The 19290-nt window shown below is 35.4% G+C and overlaps 1 protein-coding gene across 1 annotated transcript in view; it reads right to left on the minus strand.

Annotated features, from left to right (window-relative positions):
- Positions 1 to 19290, minus strand: part of nbeab (neurobeachin b) — a gene marked incomplete in the record, with an annotated part of 255493 nt that overhangs the window by 134999 nt on the left and 101204 nt on the right. Inside the window, 6 exon segments of the mRNA XM_036214796.1 lie at positions 1429 to 1586; positions 10748 to 11180; positions 13558 to 13726; positions 15347 to 15454; positions 15661 to 15761; positions 18712 to 18892. Coding sequence (XP_036070689.1) covers positions 1429 to 1586; positions 10748 to 11180; positions 13558 to 13726; positions 15347 to 15454; positions 15661 to 15761; positions 18712 to 18892 — 1150 coding nt within the window.

Raw genomic sequence — 19290 nt, forward strand, 5'->3', positions numbered from 1 at the left:
CAGTAGATGCCAAATTAGCCCCCAAAAAGCTAGAACATTGCCTAAATACTAGCTAAACTCCAAAATAGCCTCAAATTCCTCAGTAAACTAAAGCTTAAAAAAACTCAAGTAAATAACAAATTAGTAAAAAACGTTTTCATGTTGCTAAAATATTAGATAAACTCAACACTTTTTGAAAATTACTATAAAAAAATAAAAAAATAGCCATGAAAATGTTTAAAGGCTCGTTGCTAATCTACATACAATTTTTAAATTTGAAGACTTTCTTATTCATTTCCTATGGGGCATATTTTGCTTAATATTTCAAAAACTATAAAGTTTATGAATATCGAAAATACAAGCAGTAATGTCCTGAACAAGCTGAATATTCTGATTCGCTGAAAGTGCGATTGGGTTTTTTTTGTGCCGAAAAATGTACTGAAAGGAGCAGGAGAACACAATAAGATGTAATATGAATGGAAATCTGGTTTGATACTATGTGGAGAAGCAAAATTGTTGCTTATTTTAACAACAATATGCAAGTTATTAAGTGAAAAATGCTTTTTGTGGTCAAAATAGATGATTATACAACAAAAAAAGAAGCTGATTCACAAATTTTTGGTTTTTAAAATTTAAAATCTGTATAATCTTGTTTGTTCAGCAACGTAAAAGACAAATGCATCCCCCGGTATATAAAACCAATGCTTTTGTGTCCTTTTTACAGATTCTATTCTATAATATTAAAGCAATACTTCAGATGTTCAAAAAAAAAATCTTTTTTTGGCCTCTAAAAATGATTCTGACTGTCCTCGTGAGAAGTTAAAACCAGTCAGAATGAGATCATGGGGTCTGGCTGAAAGCCTGAGGTGTCAGCTGAAAGCACACTTACTTGCACACATTTCTCACATTCCGACTCGAGAGTTCACAGAAGAGAACAAACGTTTCTCCAACACCACACATTAACAAGGTGCTGGACCTTCTTGCAGCTCTTGGTGTTAAGTAGGTTCTTTTAGAGGCCAAGAATACATGAGCCCTAAGGTGAAATCACCTCCACACAGTAGAGCTCTGGGAAAAGTAGCGTGACAGTCTGAGGTGAAGGAGGTCATGCAGTCGGACAGGTTAAAAAAAAATAGAGAATAGAAGTGTTTGCAAATTGATTCTCAAATTTAGAAAGGTCTTTTACAGCATAGAGACAGACTTCACAAGAAAGAAAGTCGTTTTTTTCTGGATGTAGGCTGATGTTGAACAAAGAGTAAAGAGAGCCATCTAGTGGTAGCTAAAAGAACCTGCAGACTGGTTAAAAGGCAAACTGCTTTGTTTCTATTCTTGGAATGAAATTAACAAAATAAATAAAAAATGACTTATATTGGTTGCTCGAAAAAGAAAAAATCCACATTTTATGATTGCACTAGTGTTGTTCTGACAGTAGTAAGCCATAGTGTGACCTACCGGTTGTGTTGATCATGCTTTTGGGGGTTGCAGAGGCAGCTGCAAAGATGTTGGGGGTGCTGCAAGCTGTGAACCCTGGGGAGGTGGTGCTGCTGGTTCCCAGTGTGTTAACTGCTAACCCTCCAGGGGACGTTTTTCTCACTGGCACCACCACACTCCTGCAGAGAGCACACAGGGAGGGAGCATTTAGTTCACATTATCACAAAACCTGCAAAATTTTAAATTAAATTTTGTCAAAAAACAAATAAAAAATTACCCTGAAATGTTAGCCTCAAATATGAAACTGCTGGTTCTCAATTTGTATATATTTCTTAAAATTAAGAACTGAATAAAGACACATAGGAGGTATTTGGGAAGCAAGAAAAGCTGAACTTAAAAGAAAGCAGAATTATTGATGGTAAAAAATACATATTTAAGAAGGATACAAAAAAATGTGTGTATTTAACATGTTTGTGTGGCATTTTTCTCCCGATAAAGGACATTTATTAAGAAAATTAAGCTCAAAATTGTATTTTTTTATTATTCCTTTATTCAAATCAATATGAATCAGACGAAAACCAAAAATAAGTATACTTTAAGTAAATGTTCTAAAGTATACTTAAGTATAGAAAATAATACCCCCCACCCAAGTGTACTAAGGACACTCAAAATGTATACTAGCAGTTGACTCTAAATTGGCCCAATTATAGTTAGTTAAAAAGTATACTTAAAGTTACCTTTCTGGTATACCGTTAGTTTACTGGCAGTAAACTTAAATTTATGAAAGGAAACTTTGAAGTATATAGATCTTAAGGTCTATTTTTAGTTTACACTACTGATTAGTGTATAAAAACATTTTTAATATACTGGAAAAATCCCAAGAATACATCTACTCCACTGTTAATTAAAAATGTTTAAGGGCAGTGACAAATATAGGCTAAATAAATAGAGACTTGTAGTATAATTCTAAGTATAATCAAAGTATACTTAACAAGAACTCATGAACTTGTGAACATGAACTCGTTAAGTTTATCTCTACTTAAAAAGTAAACTAAAAGTACTACATTTTAATTTTTGTTTTAAAAAAGCATACTTAAAACAAACTTGAATACTTTTTTTGATAAGAGATGCCATTGGAAAAAGCTTGGAACAGTCAGTGGGTCACAAGCCCCCTGCTCCGCTCAATTCGGATGCATCCACTTGTTGACAAATAGATCCGTGTACGTCTTTGTTTTCCTTGTCTGAGCTGATATCTGGGTAAAAAACTGTACGGCTGCATGGCTACAATATTGGTCGCCATTTTTGTTTCACCGCTAATGCTAAGTTGTGAAAGATTGTAAGCTAGCGAGAGATAATGTAAACAAAGGGATGATGGGAAAGAAGAGAACTTTGAATTTCTATTGAACTCCTTCCAGTCTGCAGAAAAACTTTTTATTTTTTATTTATTTTTAATAAATAAAAATGGCAAAATTATAATAAATAGACGACAGGGAACGTTTTGAATTTTTTTCTCCAAATATTAACTTCAAAATTAAAGTTAAAACAGGTTCCGTAAGAATCAAAATGTTGTTGAAAACAGAAAACTGGAACTAACCCCCCCCCCGCTTATTCTGTTTTTCAGTCCCGCCAGCTAAGAGCATGCCAGCTCATTAGTCCGCACAGCCGAAAGATAAACATCCGCACTTGTAACTCCATCTCTCAATGTCGAGTATCAAAGACAAACTTACACACATAAACACACATTTAAGCAGGACACAAAGAAATAAACACAATAGCCAGCATTTATGCTTCTACACTTTCCCTCAGATCCGCTCTGCTCTCCTCCTGTCTGTCTCCACTCTGCTGGGAGAGGCGGTTACAGATGTATTTGCATAAATAATGTGTTTAATCAAAGAACATAAAAAGTTACAGAAAGCCAAAGTACTGTATTTGGTTTCCTGCTCATGTCGACAGATTTTTTTTCCTTCTCCAGGAATTAGAAAATAAAAAAACCTGCATTTTTTTTTTTCTTTTCTTCTCTTTGGAAATATTTTCTAGGAATAAAAAAACCCCAATGACATAAAAATGATAACATTTGCATAAATTATCAAGCCACAGAAAAAAAAACTGAAAAAATAAAATAAAAAAGTTAGTAAATCTAGAACATTTTTCCCCCAAAACAAACTGAAACTGTAGTGAAACTTTATATAATTTAAAACAAGTTTAGAACACATGTAACACAATTTCGTTGATCTTTGTGTAGTGTTTCACAGACAATATAAATGCTAAAGAAAACATCCCAACACTACGCTGATGACATGATTGTATTTCCAGGTAAAAAATTCAGGCTAAAACCTTGTATGTTAGTGTTTTACTTTTTAACCAAAACTAAAATGTTTTTTTTTCTATCTAATTTGCTTCCTAAAATAAAATCAGTGTTAACAGAGCCAGGACAGTAAGGTTAATAGAGTTCCACATCATATTACTACAATAACAAAATTAAAAACATTTGGTGACGTTTTGTATGCATGGTTGTGGTGCTCTTATTTAATCTACAGCCAGTGTTATATTACCTTGTACTTACAGCTAAAATTCACTTTAACATATTAGGTATTAAAAGTCTGAAAACAAAATTAAAGATCTATGGACTGATATACATACTTTGTCAGTACGACAGATTGAGTTTTCTAAAAGTCAGGTCAAAATGTTTAGATTCAGAAGAGCTATTAGTGAATCTGTTTTTGTCTTATATTGTGCTTTACGTTGCTTTTACTGCCTTTTATTTATTTATTGTCTGCAGTATGTGTATGACTGGCTGTAAATGTATGTGTTTTTACTTTTGTGACGCACTTTGGGATTTTTATCTGGGAGAAGTACTATAAAAATAGATATATTCACTTACTTACATTAAAATGGCACATGTTAAACCACCTTAACATGTTTTAAGATGGTAAAAACTGCTGCTTCAAAATAATAAATAAACTATAAATAATTTCACAATGGGGCACCAACAAATTCCAACAAGGAAAATTAGTAAATTGATATTTTTTCTTAAAAATATCACTAAAAGCATTAAAAAATATTTAAAAGTAGCTATGTTTTGAAAGATTTAAACATCTATTGGAGTGAAGATATTAGGTAAAAAGCTACTATTTTTCCCTACTATATTATAAAATGAATGAATAAATGAATGTCATTTACTTTCGAAGAAGAAAAACAAACAAACAAAAAAAAAGAAACAAAATAACAAACAATGGAAGTTATGCAACCACAGATGTAACAAGAATGTTCAAAGTTTGAAAAGGGGCTTTGGATGAAGCCAATAGTTTATCAAGTTATTCTTATTCAGCCCAAATTAAATATAAATTAAATATACATAGAGATCTTTATCTATACGCAAAGTAATATGAACTCAAAACAAAATCAATATGATGAAAAGAAGGTTTAAAAAAGCAAACATAATGGATTGTAATTTTATTTAAATAGTTTTAGCTTTTGGAAAAGTATCTTTCCAAAAAAACAAAGTGTGTTCTGTTTAAATTTGAGCAAAATAAGCTCATTTTTTATTTTGAAACAGTTACATATTTGCATCCATGTAAATGCACTTTAGAAAAAGAAAAGAAAAAAAAGTATTTTTTTTTATTTATCTTTTTTTTTTTTAATTAAGCATCTATAAAAAATGTTATTGTAAAACAAAATAAAAAAAAAGACCCAAGTGACCTTAAGTTGAGGCTACATGATGGAGAAAAGCAGGAACAACCAGTTTCCCTCGAACATGCAGTCTGACTATCCAAAGGTAAAGATGCTAAACTGATTAACGCTGGTGCTTATTACATCCACAGTTGTCCTCGGGGTTGCTCGGCAATGTCTCGTCCAGCTTCCCGGCCGGCGCTGCTCCAGGTGACAAAGGCCAGACTTTTGCTCTGTCACGGGCTAAGCCTATTGTCGTCTGAAGCAAATCCCCAGATACCCTTCTGGTTTAAAACAACAGATTTTTTACTGCCGTCTTTTGTTGCTGTTTTATATCTGCAGCCCATCTCATACATCAAATGAAAACACGCTACGGGAAACAAAAGCTCACACCGGGGGGAGGAATAACCGGCAGTCTGGCAGTTCGTTGTAAATATTTCAGTGTATGGCTGATTTCTACCAATATTAAAAAAAAAAGTTATCATATTTTATTTAAAAGCAACAGATCTCTAGGTTTTCATCAGTAAATAAGAAATAATGTTGCTAGCTGAGTGACAGGGCGGCATAGTGGACAACCCTGTCAATCAGAACTATGTTTGGTATCAAAAGATAACACATAAGATCAAAAACAGTCGAAAAATATCTGAAACTGAGATTTAAATTACACATATGAGTACGAGAGACTGAGGAAAAAGTCAAGAGAGCTTTATGAAATATTAATGTAAATAGGGATACAGCTGTGCAGTATGATTTATTTAGCTGCTCCGCACAGTCATTCTTTGTGAAATTACACTGACACATCTCAGAACATCAATGCTGTGCTTTAAATGTAGGAAGAGGAATCTAATCATTTTATTTCTCCACAGCAGAAGCCTCCACTTCCTTTCGGATGGTCAGGACATTGCATTAAATTTACAAGATGTTGATAAAACACGGGACCTTTATGATGAATAATTCAGTAGCCGAGTGCTCATGAATCATGTATAGATTATCTAGTGCATATTTTATTAATAGGATTGTCTTAATTGAGTAGCAGAGAATAAAGCAGGGATTAATGTTAGATGAATATTAATATGGTGTGGGGCTGAGGGAGACTTCTGCTGCGTTAACTGTAACAAATAAAAGGTTAAAGCTCAGTTTGAAAATACAAAAGGAAAGTTTGGAATTAGTTTTAAATGACAAATAATGTTTTATGGTTAGACGTTTAGGGTGAAACTGAATTATTCCCCCAGTCTTGTGGCTTCTACATTTGTTGGGGCATTTAGAGCTTTAGTGGTGTTCAAAATTGCACTCTGAAGCACAGACGTTAACATTTAAATGTAAACCAAAGACTCTTTGTTTTAGCATTACTTTTTAAAGTTATAAAACCAATGTTATGTATTTGCTAGCAGCTAAGCACCAACGTAGCCGGCGACTATTGATGACATCATCAAGAGTTAGTAAAGTCTGAATTTGAAGACACTACTTTTCCGTAACTCTCTGTTTTAGGGATGAATATAGGTGGAGAATTTGAGTTTGTCCTAAAAGTATGAAGGACAAAGAAAAGTTTTTTATTTTGTGCGTTTCTCTTTGTTCAATCTTAATTATGAGCAGTTTCACTCTTTTGTATCTCCCCTTAAAGACCCACTCCAAGGAAAATAGTGTTAACATCTTATTGTAGCCTTTTTCTCATAACACAGGACATTTATAAAATCCTTTGAGATTAAAACTGCATTTCTGAGTATTTCTTTATTCAAATCGTGACAGATTAAAAGCAGAAAAAGCTCAGTAACTGCTATTCCTTTCTCTGCTACAATTCTGAACCATCCATTTGAAGGCAAATAGATACATAGATGTCTTTATTTTCCTCGTCTGAGCAGTCATCTTGCTCTAAACTTTACAGCTCGATAGCTCTGACATTGCTTTTTTTTTTTGCTATGCTAATGCTAGCTTAGGCTTGTGAGATGCTATTAGCTAGCAGGAGAGAGTGTAAACAAAGATCTGAATTCCCACCCTAATACCCAACTACAAAAAATGTAGCTTTAATTTAAATGAATAAAAATATGATGGGAGAATACTGTAGTGCGGGACTTTATAGTTCCCTGGATTTTAAAAGCAATTCGGACACCATGGTCATTTTTTTAACTTGGCAGATATAACATCACAGATTTTACAAAGTGAGAATATAATCAATACGAATATTTTACGACGTCTGTTTGTGATTCCACTGTGTTCTGATAATGAAAATACGTGGATGTTTTATTAAAAAATTAAATTTAAACACGTTTTTTTCACAAAAACTGTTCAACTGCAATGCATTGTGGTCTATATTTGCGAATGTAGTGAGAATCAATGTATGCTAGTATTTTGCAAAGACATCTAGAAAATCTCTAGTGGACTCAATTTTGGAATTTTGACAGAACTACAAAAATGGTGAACATACTATATAGTGAGTAGAGGTGGTATTTGGGGTGTATTTTTTTCACTATGGCTTTGACTAAATCCCTCCCTAACCCACTAACTACTAAAAAACTATATAGTGCAGCACATAGTGCCCTGGATTTTAAAGGTATGTCGGGCACGATGCTCATTACTTTTGTTTCGTTTTTCTAAAAGACGGATATGACAATTTTCCCTTCGTAAAATTGGTGTTCTGATGGTGAAAATGAGGTTGGTTTATTCAAATATTACATTTAAAATAAACCAAACTAAATTGTTCAACCTCAAGGCATTCTGGGAAATTTCCAGTGAACTCTATTTTGGAATTAGTAAATTCGGACAGCACTAAAAATGGCGAACGCACCATATGGTGCATGATTGGAGGGGCGAGATTCGGACACAATCTATGCTAATGTTAGCTTGGGCTTGTGAGATGCTATAAGCTAGCAGGAGAGTGTAAACAAAGGAATGCTGGGAAATTTACACAGCTAACTTAAGCAGTTCAGCCCGCAAACCAGAATCGAATTTCTAATGAGGTCCTGCTAAAAAAATAATAAATAAATAAATAAAATTACAGGCTTTTTGATTTTAGGTAAAAACTACATAATCGCCAACAGTTAAACGAGCACTGAGAACAATTTTGCAATAGAAAAAAAATTGTTGAAGTGGAACTTTAAATAATTTCCTGCCTTTTTACTTTATTTTAATTTTTTTGATGTTGTCACTTCCAATCTCTTTTTTCCAAACTGTCAAATGAAAAGCCTTTCCTCTCTGGCAGCTCATTTCCCTGGCAGGTGGCAAACAATTAGACACAGAAAATGGCAGGAGTGCTTTGAAAAGCATGAAGCAAAGTTGTAAATGTGGTCAGGAGGCTCGTGTGAAAGCATTTCAAAAATAATACACTTTGCTGTGGCGACTCATTTCAGCCTGCCACTTCCCATTATGGATGGGAGTGGTGAGAAGGACGGCTGGCTATAGTGTGGCGGCGTGGCCACTTCTGTTCAATCTGTCATCAACACACAGGAGACCCCCACCCTGTCAGCTGTCCCCTCTCCATACACTGCTCCATCTTTTCTCCTATTCATCAGACTCCGCTGCAGAAAGCATTTAGGGGGTTCTGGAGCACATTGTTGTTCCCGACTCTGTCTTCTGCTGGACCCACCAAAAAAAACATTTGGTGCCAGTTTAATTTAAATGAATAAAAATATGAAACAACAGGGGTCAGATGGGAGTAAAGTTTTAAACCTGCAGCAGCAGCTTTGTAAACATCCAAATCCAAAAAGATCTTTGTGAGGTTTCATGTAATCCAGGAATCTAAACAAGCTGCAGTTGCTCAACAGTTCTTCAGAGATCCTTTCAAACACAGAGATTTCTTTGCTGAAGGAACAGATGGAAACAAGTGAGCTGCTGTGAATAATGTTTTGCACACGGCTAAAAAACCACTGGTCGTATACGGCATAACTCACATAAACAGCATTCTTTGGGCATTTGACATAAAACACACGCAAACCTTTCATCATTTTAAATGTTCACGAGTTTCGCAAATTGATATAAATCCAACATTAAGAGGAAGATGACTATACAATACACATTCTTTCATTGCCAAAACCGTAGAAATGAGGGGAACGAAGCAACATTTAAGATAAATGTAAAGGTCATGAAAACAATACACAATCTTCTAGAGAAAGAGTGTTTACGGAAATTCCCCTGAAAGTCCAACTGGAAAGTACAAACTCGAAATCCTCACATACATCAGCTAGCATGCTACACATTCAAGCTAATCGAATCAGCAAGGCTTTTAATGAAATCCCCAGTTGTTAAAATAATTCTGCATTTTGAGCTACAAGCACCAAATTTGGCGTGGATGTACCTTATGCTGGATTCAAGCAGCATTGACTTGTGTTTTAGTTGCCATTTTCAATGACAAGTCCATGCAAAAGCGTGTTAGCCAGAAATGCGGGATTCCACAATTCGCTACATGGACTTACGTGCGCCACGCAAGATTTGAAGTTCAATCGTGGGTTCTGCGTATAAATTGGATGTTAAGTGATTGTGCGCTGAAATTTCAACCGGTTAAACTTTTTGATGCTTAGGCTAAATGGGATGAATGTTTCTGAAACATTTGTATCAAATTTGGCGCTTGTACCACAAAACGCATTATTTGTCTGAAATATGATCCTAACCAGTTCCACTATAATGCCAATCATAATTAATTAAATAACTTTGTTTGGCTAAAAATAAAGATTTAAGACTTGAGCCCTGCCTCAAGTCAGTCATAAACTGTTTATGGTTTTAGTAGTTTTGTTAAAACCCAAGTGGTATGGTGTAAAAAAATTAGGTCAAAATCTGGAGATTTGACTACAATGTTGTGAAAGCATAAACTTATAATTAAAGAAGGCTGTGCCTTATAAAAACAGAGTGTTTTTTTGTTGGTTTAAAAAATGTTTAGAGATAAAGATAATTAAAAAAAAAACTCAAATACCCGTTAACAAGGAGCTTAATACCACATTACAATGCTCATTAATGTCTTATAAGTGGTCTTTATAAGCAGTTTATTTACACTCATAAGTCATTTGTAAGTCATTTACAAAGGCTAATTGATGTATTTATAAACAGCTTATTACCCCATTACTAAGGCTAGTTAATTTATTAGCTAATAGTTCATTAATGAATCTTTTAATGTCTTTTGTAAGACATTTACAAAAGCTAAAAAGTGTATTTATAAGCAGCTTATTACAACATTACTAATGGTTGTTAATGCCTTATAAGTAGTTTATTAAGGAATCTTATTATATTGTTACCAAAAAATGTTAATGTAGGTCTTTGTTAGGATGGAGAATTTTCACGGATGGGTGGTAAAAAGACTACCAAGTCTCTTAGCTGTGCATTGCTATTTTTACAAGCGTTCTGGATTTTTTCCAACTTTATTTTCATTCTTTTTTAAAGTTCAATTTTAAAGTTTCTTGATATAAAATATTTTTTTTATTACACCTTTAAAAAAAGACCAACTGTATAACTTTTAAGAAAAAAATAGGACACAGACAAGTTTTACCAACTTGGCTACAAGTTGTTCAAAGTTGCTCCAAAATGAAAAAATATATATATAAAAGTTTGATCTCCTTTGACAAATATTTGGTGGTACTTTTTTTAGCATTAGGTGAGGATTTTTTTTTTTTACTTTTTAGGTGAGTGACACAAATGTGAAAAATTGCTTTACTCATTCACAGGATTTTCTCATTTCTCTTTTTCTCACCTGTCAAAGGAGTGAAACTGGACAGGTAGAATGGGTTGGGCTTTAGCAGCAGAATCTGAATAAAGCAAAGGATCCAGCCCGGCCTCCGCGGCCTCCACTGGAGCTGCTACCAGGCTCTTCAGGATCTCCTTGATGTTGACATTCTTGTTGGGCTGACCGATTTCACCGATGGACGAGTGTGGTTTGAGCATCTCCACAGTGGAGGGTTCAGAAAGGCTTTCCTGAGACTTCTTCACCTCTAAGGACAGCGTGGATATGAGCTCGCTCATGGCGCCGGGACCTTCCCCTCTGTGATCCAGGTCCGACCCATTGATGACACTGACGACCTGCTCATCTCCGATCCCTGAGTCTGTATGGTGAAGAGAGTTTTCCACGCTTATGTCTTCTGGTGAAACCAGATGGTTTTTACTGCTTTGAAATGCTATTGGTGTTTCTGAGGAAAGAAATACCAAGAAAAGACACAGAATATTTTAAGTCATACGAATTAAAACTAACTCAAAAGATTAACATTTGCCAATAGGAGTGGAAAAACAGAAGTTTTAAATATCTTCTTTTACATCTGTTCCTAAATTAATAAGTCAACATATCCACTCACCGGCCACTTTATTAGGAACACATGACCAAATGCTCACTAATCAGCCAATCACAGGGCAGCAACTCATTGCATTTAGGCATGGAAACATTGGTAAAACTGAGCAGGGAGGAAGTGACTTTGAATGTATGGTTGTTGGTCTGAGTGTCTCAGAAACTGCTGATCTACTGTGATTTTCACCCACAACCATCTCTAGGGATTATAGAGAATGGTCAAAAAAAGAGTAAATATCCATAGAGTGACGAAATGCCTCGATGTCAGAAGTCAGAGAAAAATGGCCAGACTGATTCCAGCTGATAGAAAGGAAACAGTAACTCAAAGAACCACTGGTTACAACCGAGGTCTGTAGAAGAGCATCTCTGAACGCAGAATATGTCCAACCTTGAGGCAGATGGACTACAGCAGCAAAAGGACCACACCAGGTGCCACTCTTGTCCACTAAAAACAGGAACCTGAGGCTATGATTCACACAGACTCACCAAAATTGGACAATAGATTGGAAAAATGTCGTCTGGTCTGATGAGTCTCCCTTTCTTTGGTGTCAGCATCATGAAAGCATAGATCCATCCGGAATTCAACGGTTCTGGCTGGTGGTGGTGGTGTAATGGTATGGGGGATATTTTTGGTAAACTTTAGGTCCCTTAGTACCAATTACAACGCCATGGCCTACCTGAGTATTGTTGCTGACCATGTCCATCCTATATGACCACAGACCATCTTCTGATGGCTATTTCCAAAAGGATTAGGCTCAATGTCATAAAGCTGGAATCTCAGACTGGTTTCTTGAATAAGACAATGAGTTCTCTGGACTCAAATGGCCTCCACAGTCACCACATATCAACTCAATAGATCTCCTTTGGGATGTGGTGGAACGGGAGATTGGTAAATCTGCTGCAACTGTGTGATGCTATCATATCAATATGGACCAAACTCTCTGAGGAATGTTTCCAGTACCTTGTTGAATCTACCACCATGGATTAAAGCAGTTCTGAAGGCAAACAGAAGTTCAACCTGGTACTAACAAAGTGTACCTAATAAAGTGGCCGGTGAGTGTAGATAAAGCCTCAAGCCAGAACATAATCTTCAATCTCTGATTCTCCAGAGAGATCAGCTCATAGTTGGTTACTTGATGCAAATAGCAAAAGAAAACACCTCTATAGCTCCTCAGGCCAAAAGCTACATCTATGAACAACTTTGACAGATATGTGTTGAGTACTTTGATATTCTGCTCTATTATTCTAATGTTCTGTATATGATATTTGAAATACAAATGTACTCCGTGTTCTACAAGACAGACTGCAATTTCCCAAAGAACTTTGCAAGTACCTTTTGCAGTCAGATTCCTGTTCGACTTGACCCAGCAGTAACCTAGATGCAAGGGCAGCCATATTAATATTCCTCACACGGCCCCTAACGAGGTCAGCGGGGCCTGATTTAGCCAGCAAGTCGTCTGGCTTCCGGATCCATCAGACAATCGTGTGCCACTTTCTGTCGGGAAAATTCCCCTATTTTCTGGTAAAATTTATGAAGGCAGCAGCGCGCCTCTCTTCTCCCAGGAACCCCTATGATCCCATTCTCCTCTGGTGGATTGCTTGCCTAATGGGCACTGACAGATGGGGCTGAAAATAGTGAGCCGGGCTTCACTGCCCCAAAAACTCATAGTGAATGGACAGCGAGGTGCTACTGCTTTCTTTTTTTTTTTTTTTTTTTGGTCCATGCTTCCTTTCAGTTCTTTAAATTATACTTCCTCCTTCCGTTCTGCTCCCATCTTCCTCCTTTAACCCGTTATCTGAATGAAAGTTCGCTAACCGGAGCTGTTGGTGCTTCAGCAGACACTCCACCGAGCCAATAATTTCCTTTTCAAATGATTAAATGTATGATTTATGACTTGAGGCACTTACTACCTTCATTTCAGAGCGAATCTTGATGCCTATTCAAGTTCATAACCACCATCCCCAGGACCAGTCTATTTTCCTCCTCATCTAATTCTGTGTGTTGTAATTAGTAGCTCTCATGAATAAATCATAGATGCAGCAGTGAAGTGCCAGCAGGGCACCTCTGTTTCTTTTTTATACTGAATGAACTCTCAGCTCTTAAAAGTGGAGGTTGTGGGTAAGAAAAAAGAATCACCCCAAACTAAAGTTATGTAAGATTCACAGTGGATGTGCGAGGGGGCAGGGCACGGTAGACGACGGGGGCAGGGCACGGTACTCGACACCTGTTCTGGTTGGGGGGAGGATTTCCTGAGCCACGCCGGGACCTGGATGGCTGTTTATCTTGGCCGGCTCGCGTTGAGGTTCAAGGATGTCACGGTATTTGGAGACCATGAGGACAGAGATGAAGTACACCACCGCTAAAGCCAGGAACTGCGCTTGCTTGCTGTCGTCCTGTGGAGAGCAATCAGAAAGCTGTTACTTTTTAGAGGACGAGTCATTTGGCACACTTTCTTTTTCTTTTTTTTTTAAAGTTAGATTTAATCAAAAACTATTGCTATTGTCATTTAAATGCTCAAAAAGTGGTTATTATAAGGGCCAGGAATCGATAAAAAAACGTAACTGATTTATCGTAAACCTAGTAAAAAAATAATCGCAATTCTTTTTTTTTGTTAGCTGCAGTATTTACAACCACTTATTATCTGCGAATAATCACAAATTCTTGATGCATTTTAGCTCAAGGGGTTTGAATGTGGAGCAATATTAAACAATCAATCAAAGAAACCAAGTCACCATTTACATTAAAATACAATTAATAGCCTTGTTTGCTGTTGCGTTGGGTTATAAAAACTCAGTGGAATAGAAGATAAAGACTTCCTGTAAATGCTAGATGCTCATCCACATAGTAATGTGTAGTTGGTTGTAGATGTACCTTTTTTTGTTTGTTTGTTTGTTATTGCACATAAAGGGGGCAGAAAAATTAGTTTTCTTCATTCTACTCCTTTTCATTTCGTCAGCAAAAGATGCCTTGTGCTGTTATAATGTATTATGTGTATATTTTTCCTGTGGAAATGAACAAAAATGAATGAAAATTTAATTTACACACAAAACTGTGCATTTAGCATATTTATTTTAATTAAGGCTGTCAAATAATTAAATAATATATCACATTAATCATGCTTTTGGGTTGTGATTAAACTATTAATTGCAATGATTTACTTGGCAAATTTGATGACAATATGCGTCTTTTTATCAAAAACAGGCTAGAGAAAAATGTTTCCCTTCATTGTTATTGTCTGAAATGTTTAAATTTATCAAGTGTTTACTCAGATATACCAAAAGTGTCATTTTGGTCACACAAAAACAAATCCACAGTAAGATGAGCAGAACTAAAGACTTTTATGTCTGCAGTATTACTCCAAGAAAAAAAAGATGATGACGTACAGTCATATAAAACAAACCTACAGACCGGGAAAAAATATATATATATAGATCACTCTACATCACTGGTTGCCTTCTTCCTCTTCTAGAAAAAAAAACAAGCTGTAAGAGCTTAAATTTATCCTTGAACTGCAGCTTTATATAACTTATCATGACGATTAGCATATATTTTGGTTTTATTTGCTGCTGCATTCGAGCCTCAGTGATGCTTGTCGTGTTACCGTGACAACGCGCTGGACCGTAAATCAAACTGTCTACTTTTTGTGAAAAAGTGATCTAAACCAAAAAAATAACAAGAATAAAGTAATAAGAAGTGACTAAATATATATATATTTTGGGTAAATAACCATGGTAAAGTGGAAAAAAGCTGACGAGACGTTTTAAAGCACGCTATGGATGACTGCACCGCCGAGGAAAAGCAACGGCGCGATTAATTTGCGTTAATAAATATTAACGAGTTAATCATAATTTGTTAATAACGTGCGTTAACGTGCCAACGTGCACAGCCCTAGTAATTATCTAAAGCTGCACCTCATAACACTTCGTCCACGGCAATGACACGTTTTATCACCTCCATCAATAAAAGTCTGTGACAAAAACACGTGGATTACACAACAAAGCTTTATTGCTCACCACATCACGGAACACTACAGCTCGCAGTCGATTGATGTCCTCGTCCTGCAGGAGGCGGTCTGGATTCTTGAGTGGAGACAGGTTGTTGGGGAGTCTCTCCATCGACGGCTGAAGTGGAGAAAACACTTTTAGTTCAAGTTCCAGGCAAGTAATGTCAAACAAATTGGGCTAAATGTATTATAAAGCTTTTTGAAAATAACTTTGTTTTACCTAAAATTAAAAAAAAAGTTTTAAATGTTGTGGAAATGATATATATGATATAAGGGTTTTATCCACTTTCTTTGAGTCTAATTACTGTAAACCTGATAACCTACTTTGCTGAAAGTCGCAGCGTTTGGCTTTTGCAGGAGTTCCTGAGTCTGGTTGTTGTGTCTCTGCCTGCACTCCAGACAGTTCCTCACAGCCACACAGCACACTGTGCACAAAGAAAGCACATGCACAGGTTCACACTTTTCAATACGTTTTTTTTTTTTTTTCATAAAATGAGCACAGTTAAAAAAATGTGCCGGTAATTAAAAACTCAAACTTTAAGACCACAATTAAAAGGATAAAACTATAAAATGTTTACAATAATATAGTATAAAAGTAAAAATCTAAACTTCAATGCAAGAACAGGCTCCTTTGAAACTGGCAAGCTTTCTTTTTGAATATTCTGTTTCTGCAGAGTTGAGAAGTGCTTCAGCAAAAACGAGTTTTAAAAAGTTTTTCTTCTTTTTTTAAATGGACAGTGGGGAACACCACAGTTTTGGTGCATTGACTGAAAAAGCTCGATCCCCTCTGAGTGTTCTTGGACCTCAGTGTGAGGATTGTTACCCTCAGTTTGGTTTTTGTCAGTTCTGGTGTGATTTTTGGTCATATTTTCTCTTCTATCAGTCACTCCAGGGTCACTTTGATCCTCCTCAGGCGTCTTTATTTCATTCAATTACCCTCAGTGTATAAAAGTGTCTGGTTTCAATTCGACCTCATCAGGTCATCTGCTCTTCTGCGTCTTCTTTTTGGTTTGGTTTTGGGGTTTTGTCCTGTTCAAGTTTCTTTATTAAGCCAAATCTCCTGCATTTTGGGTCCTTCACTTCCTGTCCCTTCACCTCAATATCTCTAGAATGAGCTGATCTGAGGGCTTCAAACCTTGTTCTTAGACATTCAAGACATTTTATCAGTTTGAACTTGTCTTCACTTCTCTTTGGTACACCTTTCCAAGCTTTTTTTCAAAAATTGAGAATTTTTTTTATCTTGTTAAAAGCTAGAAAAAAAAGAAATAAGGAAGATTATAAATAAAATGAGTTAAAATCCTTTTGCTGTATACTCATGTCAATAGAAAAAATTGATATAATAAAAAAAACTGAAATTGCTCTCTTAGTTTGGTTTAATTTTAATTATTTTAAAGTAAAAGTGAAAAGACAATAAATTGTCATCATCTTGGAAACAGATATTTAGTTTTGTGTTCTATAACTAAGGGCTAGTTTTACATTTTATGAGGATTTATTAAGCAAACTTGTACAAAGATGAAATTCTCATTTTGTTCACATTTTCATTCTAAAATGAGTCATTTCTTCCTTTTTTTAAATTCATTTTTTATTCAATAAAAGGAAAAACATAAAATATAACTATAAGTTGCAAACTCCAACATGAAGAAAAAATGAAAAGGGGGAAAAAGAAGACAAACTTGTATTTTATGTGCCTTTTAACCAATAAATGAATCAGTAAAAAAAAAAAAAATTCTACTGATGTTGCATAGAAGGAGAGAAGATTGGGAAAAGAAAGAACAAAAATGTACAATTATTAAAATCAGTCAGAACTCGGGTAAGACTGGTTTTATATTTATACATGATAGGTTTATAGCCATTAATTATATAATGTTTAATGCAGTTTTAAAACTTGGTATTGTTGTGGGATTTTTAATTTTTGTGCTCAATTTACTTACTCCATATATTGATACACATCAAAGTATTCCGTGTTTTGGTTTGATAAATATTTCTTGCCCTTTCAAATTAAAGTTACTTTTTCTTTTTATGTATCTTTTCATTAAATTAGGAGAAAGGCATTTCATATTTACACTATATTTTACAATATTAAAGATAAAAATTTAGTACACTCATTTTTGTCACTGTTATTAAAATATACTAGAGTAAGTTATATAAAAACTCAAAAAATACAAAGTATAGGATAGAACTAGCCAAAATACTACTTATTATTGGGCTGTTTAACCTTCAATTTTTAATCTTTTTATTTAGCAGTGAGCTTTTTAGCTTATATTTCTCTTTTTGAATGCTTTTGTGGAACTCTAATTCTAGATTTTGATATCTTACTATAGGATTTTTAATAAACAAAAATGACTTGCTACATGGACAGATAATTGTACTACTTTCGAGTGATTTTCTCATTAATATTAGCCTTATTTTCCTTTTCTTTTTGGGCTAGAGGTATTTTTGGGAGAAGAGGTACGGCAGTAAACAATAATTTTTAAGATTTGTAAAAAAATAAAAGAATCTTAAAACAGTAGTGTAACAGTTGTGTAACCCAACAGAGATGTGAGGAAAGCAAAGTTCTGTTGTAGATAAAAACAGCTTCACCTTCACCTCAAATTAAAAAAAGAAATGCTAAATGTAACCACTGAGCTAATTTGGCAGTTCAGTTCATCACTCTCCATTTTAAACCCAGATTTGACACAGATTGTCTAAGATGTGGCACCAGAAGACCCAGATCAACTGTGGACTGAGCTAAACGTACATGAAATGTTGACGACATGCATGACTTCCTCAAACCTAATCATTTATTTCTGATGAGTTTTTGTTTCAGGCTGACAGGAGGAGTAGAGCAAGGGTAAAATCTGCAGCCAGACTGATTTCACACTCAGCCGGTGATGAGAAACCGGATGGTCGCAACAATGACACCGAACTTTCAAGGGCCACTTCTCCTGCATACTGCGGGGACAAGTCAACATTTAGAGAAAATGTAAGATTTCTGCACTGAAAACTTCACTTTGGAAAAAGCGAATCTTTGATTTTGTATAATTTTTGAATTGATCAAATATGTTTTTGTTTCCCATTACAATCTAGTGGAAAATCAACAACACAAAAGGGGCAAAGTTGTATAAAACTCACTATTCAGAAAAATCCTTTAATACAGCCTCTCTGGTCATCACAAAAACCAAAAAAATGTGTTCGTTAAGAATAAAAAGCAGCAAAATCTGATAAATCCCTCCATTTATTTCAAGCCTGGCACAAATTCTTGTATTAATTACTTTAGCTGCTCTTCAAACAGAGGATTACTTTGGATTATTCACAATGCCACTGTAAAAAATGACTGTTATATGAGTAGATTTTTCAATGAGTGGTGATGTAAAGGCTTTGACAAACAGATCGTACCCAGTCTGAGGCACTGGCGCATCAGGCCACCCGAGGACATGTTCTTCTCAGCTTCTATCTCACTGAAGTTCAGGGAGCTGGAGAAGACCAGGACGTCTACCATGACCATGAGACGGGACAGGAAGGTGATGGCGGTGTCTGAGGACATGCCCTGCGTGGCCTCCATGTTTTCCATCTCGTTCTAGGATGCGGAATAAACAGAATTAAAGCACAAGTGAAGAACGTTTTTTTTTTTTTTTTTTTTTTTTTTTGGAAAAGTTCTCCATTTGACCAGAGGGTTATATTTAATAGAACCAAACATTGGTATTGGAAAACAACAAAAACTCAGTTAAAGGGTAACCAAACACTACATCCTGTCTGTTGCCACATTTTTGACAATTTAAAATAAACTTGTTTACGGTAATTCCTGAACCTGAACAACCGCCTGTCTGGTCTACAGGTTAAAATGAGGTATTACAGTTAAGTTTTGTGATTGGTCGACTGGTGTAAGCCCCACCTCATTTCAGGAGTTTCATGTCATCATGTTTTATGTTCTAGTAAAAAAGCCCCGCCCATCTTTGATTCTGTAATGGTTGTCGT

The sequence above is a fragment of the Oryzias melastigma genome, linkage group LG13, assembly GCF_002922805.2.
Source record: "Oryzias melastigma strain HK-1 linkage group LG13, ASM292280v2, whole genome shotgun sequence".
Lineage (NCBI taxonomy): Eukaryota > Metazoa > Chordata > Actinopteri > Beloniformes > Adrianichthyidae > Oryzias > Oryzias melastigma.